Source organism: Etheostoma spectabile, chromosome 22 (genome assembly GCF_008692095.1).
Source record: "Etheostoma spectabile isolate EspeVRDwgs_2016 chromosome 22, UIUC_Espe_1.0, whole genome shotgun sequence".
Classification (NCBI taxonomy): Eukaryota; Metazoa; Chordata; class Actinopteri; order Perciformes; family Percidae; genus Etheostoma; species Etheostoma spectabile.
Window position 1 is genome coordinate 7,137,009 of NC_045754.1, and position 6,170 is coordinate 7,143,178.

General features: G+C 38.8%; 2 protein-coding genes across 4 annotated transcripts in view; both read right to left on the bottom strand.

Annotated features, from left to right (window-relative positions):
• otos (otospiralin) overlaps window positions 1–809 on the bottom strand; it is a 23,941-nt gene extending 23,132 nt beyond the window's left edge. For both annotated transcript variants that reach the window (XR_004327534.1, XM_032504148.1), the window contains exons 1-2: window positions 698–809; window positions 470–536 (exon numbers count right to left, since the gene is read on the bottom strand). Coding sequence is in view for 1 of the 2 variants with exons in the window: in XM_032504148.1 (XP_032360039.1) it covers window positions 470–536; window positions 698–742 (112 nt within the window). In the remaining variant the exon portion in view is untranslated. The remainder of the gene's footprint in view (window positions 1–469; window positions 537–697) is intronic.
• A 672-nt stretch (window positions 810–1,481) lies between these two features.
• Window positions 1,482–6,170, bottom strand: part of apodb (apolipoprotein Db) — a 4,877-nt gene continuing 188 nt past the window's right edge. Inside the window, exons 2-5 of one of the 2 annotated variants that reach the window (XM_032504146.1) lie at window positions 4,295–4,436; window positions 4,089–4,210; window positions 3,900–3,985; window positions 1,482–2,076 (exon numbers count right to left, since the gene is read on the bottom strand). In XM_032504146.1, the coding sequence (XP_032360037.1) occupies window positions 1,844–2,076; window positions 3,900–3,985; window positions 4,089–4,210; window positions 4,295–4,405 (552 nt within the window). In that variant the 5' untranslated portion in view covers window positions 4,406–4,436 and the 3' untranslated portion in view covers window positions 1,482–1,843. The remainder of the gene's footprint in view (window positions 2,077–3,899; window positions 3,986–4,088; window positions 4,211–4,294; window positions 4,437–6,170) is intronic. The other variant, XM_032504147.1, reaches the window with a different exon arrangement.

A 6,170-nucleotide genomic window follows, 5' to 3' on the forward strand; every position in this document is an offset into this window, starting at 1 on the left:
GGGGGAAGAAAAAAAATTAACATTCCCAAGCATTCCAAGGCTTCCCAAGCACAAAGGAGGGATTCAAGTGTGGAAAACTTGGATTCCTCCCAGAGGGCTGCCGTATACCTGCTACCTCCTCAAATATTGACCTGACCATTGCTCACTCTCTTTCACTCTCTCTCTCTCTCTCTCACACACAAACACACACAGAGTCAGTCAGAAGCATAAAGAATTCATCCTTGGACAGAGTCCTCTTTGTACACATGCAGTCACAAAAAAAACAAATGCTCTGCCACAGAGCACTGGCACATCTGGGAGGATCACATATGATTCATACACAGCTATACACATTTATATGTGCAAATTGTGTTTCATTATTTCACCACGTTTTCACTATACAAACTTTAGCTACAATACGCCAACTGTTGCCTTCAAGAGAATATTAAACCTGAAGTTTAAATTACAGATCAAAAAAGGAAAAACTCACCACAGAGATGACAGGCAAAGAGGCAGAGGAGAACACTGAGCCAGACCAGCAGCTTCATCTTTCCCTCCTAAAGGAACAAAAATGCCTCTTTGTTTTAATCCAATGGTCATTCTATCAGCACAGTGTCCGGGTTAATGCAATATAATTACCTTTTAATTTCTTCAAAAACTACTCTATTTATTGTAGTTTACCATAGTTTTGCAAGTAAATTCATGTCAAGATGTTTACCTGTAAATGGTTCGTGAAGCCGTGCGGGGAGAGGCTGCTGTTCATCTGCTGGTTGACTGTGGTCTGTGGAGCTTAGTGGAGGAAGAGCCAGTGGACCACACACACACATACACACACACACACACACACACACACACACACACACACACACAGCACACACCACACACACACACCACACACACACCCACACCCACACACACACCACCCACACACACACACACACATACACCACCCAACACCACACAAGACACACACACAGCCAAAGCCTTGCCCATACGATTTACACAGAGAAATCTTTTTTTTTTCCAGGTGATAAGCGATACATTCATTTATCAATAATCATAATGCAAAAAATATACTATATAATTTTCCAAAATTAGCCATTTTGCATAATGAGTACTTACTTTTGGTATAAATTATATTTTGATGCCAATACGTTTGCTTCAGTAAGCTTTTAAATGTAATACTTTTACAGTAGTAACAGATTATTTTTACAATATCTTAGTCCTACTTTTACTTATAAGCTCTGAAGACTTCTTGTCCTTTTTTGGTCAATGTACAATCATTGACCAAGAAGTAGTGAAACAGCAGACTCTCAATTTTCACTTTAAAACACTTTATCTGTTTTACTGCTTAATGGCTATTCCACCCTAACTTTATTATTTCCCATGTAATTGTGGTAAAACTGGTAACTTTTGGCTATATTCTCACTTTGGACAGAAACAATAGAAAATCATTTAACTTTTTAATGATGCTCAGAGTCAATACAATGCTCACCAGATGATCTGCTTAATGGATACAGCTTTAATGTACATAGAGATCAACAACATGTTTTTTTTTCCATCACCACACAAATGCTTGTTTTCTTGTTCTACTAGATTATCACAATACAATAGATTCACAGTGAACAATGAATAACTTGACAATTTTATTAACACAGCAGATTAAACTAGCTATTGTCATGGTTATAGTGACCACATGAGGTCTGGATGATGCAGGAAAAATAATGGACATCAAAGCATATCATACTGCGATGTGAATACTGCAGTCATTAATATTATCATTATGCAATACAAGGTTCTGTTGATTAAATATTCAGCCCTGCTTAATCAGAGTGCTGTGACTGGCTACAGTCTGCATGAATCCCTAGTTATCCGTGCAGCCAGTCTGATTGGTGGCCTTCATCCGGAACAGGTCGATCCCTTCGTTCGTCAGCAGATTTTTGGCGTAAGTCACTGTCGCCGGAGGCAGGAAGCGCGATCGGCCGAGGATCCAGGCGTAGTCGATGTGGAAAATGTTGAGGATGCTGGTGCAAGAGTACACAATGGATGTGCTGGTGTAGTCGGTGGACAGAATCCAGTAGGGGGCGTAGGGAGAAACTGGGAGAAAAAGTCCCCAAAACAAATTTAACATGCATTATATTTCTAAAGCAGAGTTTTGAAAACAAAATAAAACAACATGCTGCATTAGCTAATTTGAACTTGAGCCTGTTGATTTTAGGGGAAAGTGAATGTGTTACGATCCACACATGGAGATGAACAATTTATTGTAAAAGAAGCAAGGAGCCATGCTATTATTAGCTTTAGGAAGATGTTTGATTATAACCAATGCAGGAGTACAGTGAATTACAATAATCCAAATTAAACCATTAAATAGAATCATAAGTCTTTTTCTAGGTTTCTTATGTGGGGAGAACATTTTTGAATCTTTGAGTTTCGAGGTGTTGGTAATAAATGCCAGTATTATCTGCATACCGATGAAACCGAACAGCGAATCAACAGCGCTGTGCCAGCAGCTCTTATAGGCCCAGTGGTGCCTCAAGCTAAATGTTGTTGAACACTAGCTAAGGTTTCATCCACTTCGAATGAAATTATCTTTTTTTCTGCCTTTTATTGTCCCTCCGGCACCGCTGTGAGACAACTCTTTTTTGAGACATGTCTCGCCGTTTGAGTGCCTTCTATTTACTCCGGAGGACGTCCCACAGCTTATTGTAACCTTTGTGGGCCATTTCTTTCGCGAGGTCCTGATGAATTATGGCATTTATTTGATTTTTGCATCGAATTTGACTGTTTCCATGAGGCATTTTTCATTCAATATCACTTAATTTGGATAAAAACGTGAGGATGGAAACATGGCTACTGTCACCTTGACAGCTGCTCCAGTCATGTTCTGCTGTCATGGTTGTGGCTTTTCGTTGTAGTTTTTCTTGTTGGGTTATTGGTTTTATTCCTTCCCCTGTTTGCTTGTTGTCCTGTACCGTTTTTTCCTGTTTCGCAGTATTCTGTTTTGTTTTTCCCAGTACCGTTCTTGCTTGTGTTGTAATGCTTCAGTTACTGTTTTATTTTTAGTCTCTGTTTCTCCTGTGTCATGTCCTGTTTTACTTCCTGCCTTGTGTATTTTCCCGCTTTTGTAATTGTCTGCCCTGCACTCATGTGTTTCACTTGTTCCTCAGTCCTCATGTCACAGTTCCCTCGTTACTACCCTCGTTACCTGGTATATTTAGTCCCTGTGCTTTCTTTGTCTGTTGTCTGATTGTGGTCCCTCCCTGTGTCATTCCCTGCTTCTCTCCGTCCTTGTGGCATTTCCTTTACCAAGTCTTCATTTTTCCATGTGTTTTGGGGATTTTGTGTAGGATATTCCTTTGTCCTGCCTGCCTGCATGCCTCAGGACACCTGTTGTTGTAGGCTTTTTTTTAAATTTCAATAAACGTTCTAGACCTTCTGACTGCCTCCTTGCCTTTACACTCTGCACTTTTGGGTCCAAGCCTGATATTCTGTGACGTGGCGTGACACAAGTTAGCTGAAAAAGGACACAAACATCTGATGATAAATAGAAATAGTTGGACCAGAATAGACAATGACATGTCTTAGAGACTCACATGCACATTGTTGTTTCCATAACCAATGATCTGAGGCTGCTGCATCATGTCAGCCGATATGCTATCATTCACCAGGAATGTGAGCTCTTTCAGCAGGATGATCTCAGTGATAAGTGGAAAGTCTGCTGAACCGTACATATCTGTCTTTTTGAACAATTTAAGGACCTATATGATGACTTTAACGATATAATTATCATAAACATTATCTCATAAACATTTGAACCCATTCATAACAATACTACACAAGGTGACAAAGAAGAACAAGAAGAGTGGGAAGACAGTCTAGGACAGTCTGCAGCGAAGATGAAGATGAAGAGTGCTTACAATACGAGAAACTGACTCCAAGTTGGGCAGGTTTTCTCAGATCGGGAATCACCGCTGTCCCTTCTGCTACCGTCACCTTGCCTTTACTGAGAGACAGAGAAACAATTACCAGTTTCCCTTAACAGAGCACAGACAGATTTAAAAACTGACCATCAAATTAATGTTAAATATCCCTAAATCAATACTCACTAGAACTGAGAGTTCAGCACCCGAATGGTGCCATCTTTTCTTATGCTGTAGTTGGCCTCGATGCACGTTCCCTTCTCAAAGGAAGCAGGGAGCTTCTCAATCTCATACCACCTGCCCAGATACTGTCAACAGAGAGCTCCCATTAGTCCGGTGTAGTTCAGTGCACAAATAAAAATGAGCGAACGTATGTTCATGTGTGTGTTTACCTGTTGAAGGTTGAAGTTGGGCTGCACCTTGGGCGTAGGACAGCGACCCCAGTGATAGGTCTGCGCTGACACCAGAGGGAGCAGCAGCAGGAGGAGGTAGACGGCAGACATTGCTTCAGGACAGGAGCGATGATTGTAGAAGCTGAAATTATACGAAAACTCCATGAAGTACTGGAAGAAGTACTCTGATCTTTTAATTAAAGTAGAAGGAAAAACCATGGTGTAGAAAGGCTCTGTTACAAGTAAAAGTCCTGCGTTTAAAACCTTTTATATAAGTAAAAGTACCTAAGTATCTATCAAATCAAAGTACCAAATGTAAAGGTACTCATTTTGTTGAATGTCCCATTTCAGCATAATGTAAGCTTTATCAGATTATTGGATTATAATTATCGATGCATTAGGTGCACATCACTTTAGTGTTTCAGCTGGAAGGTGGGGCTCTTTTTTATTTATTTATTTAGTTGTTTATTTATGAGATTATTTCATATGATGCTGGGTAGGTTGTGATCCCCTGGGGGTCAATAAAGTCTTATTTATATGAATAAATGTCACATATAGTAAAAAGTACAAAATGTCTCTCTGATTAAGCAGTAGTCAAGTTGAATGAGAACGTAATCCTTTTTGTTATTTAAATAACAACCTTGACATGTTGCCTCTCCTGTTCTTCTGGTTTTTACATAACAGCGCTCCTCATACAGACCAGATCTCTGACAAAACAGCAGTCAAGTTGAGGTCCACAATCCTGGTAGTATTCTTGGCAGAGCATACGCCCAACACACTGAGGCTGAGTCCTTGCTTCAGTGGCCAGGGTTCGACTCCTACCCGTGGCTGAATGTTGTTCTCTCTCTCTCTCTCTCTCTCTCTCTCTCTCTCTCTCTCTCTCCCTTTTCCTATCAAACTTCCGCTGTATTGTCACATAAAGTCAAGTGACCAGTAAAATAAAAAGTATGCATCCCTTATATCAGAAATCCTGGGCTGTAATAATCTTGTTATAAATAAAGTTAGATTCAAATTAATTTATGTAATTTATAAATCTAACAAAACAAAAAAAATCTTGAGAATTTTTTTATGCCACAGCTTTGGGGCAATTCTCTATTTTAGGGAATATGTCTTTAATTATTTTGTATAGGAACAAGGTGATGCTTTGGACTGGTGTGGCCTATTGATAACTTTTTTTTTACTGTGCAATTTTTATTATTTGTGTTTTTACTTTTGGCTTAATGAAATAAAATAAAATAATATCTGTGGATCACAACCATTGAAGAATTAGATTATAGCTCCTGAACCTTAACCCCACATTGTTACATTGTTACAGTGTAACTCCAGTCTGGCTAGGGTGTTGGCATGGTAAAGTTATTCTACTTTTGTTATCTGTAAAATATAGTTCATGACTGGAGTTCATGGTTTTGTGACATATGATAGATGTGAAAAACATGCCAGAAAACTCTTTGTCGCTCTCTCTCAGTGCTTTAGATTAGAACGTAATCCTTTTTGTTGTTTAAAAAATAACAACCTTGACATGTTGCCTCACCTGTTCTTCTGGTTTAACAGCTACATACGTGTGTGTGTATATATATATATATAAATATACAGACCAATTTAAAAAAAAAGCTGTAGTTAAAGTAAAATACTTGTTTTGGACCTCATATGATAAAACCACGTGGAACTCAAGTTCTTGTATAATGCAGGAAATGTTATTGTTATTTAAAAACCTTACCATACTGTAAGATTGACATTTAATAATAATAATAAATCTTATTTAAAGACGCCTTTCTTGGTACTCAAGGACGCCGCACAGGGAAATCATAGATTAAGAACAGCAAAACAAATACTATAGGCTACAACAGCAAAACAAATAGTTTTATAATAACTAAAT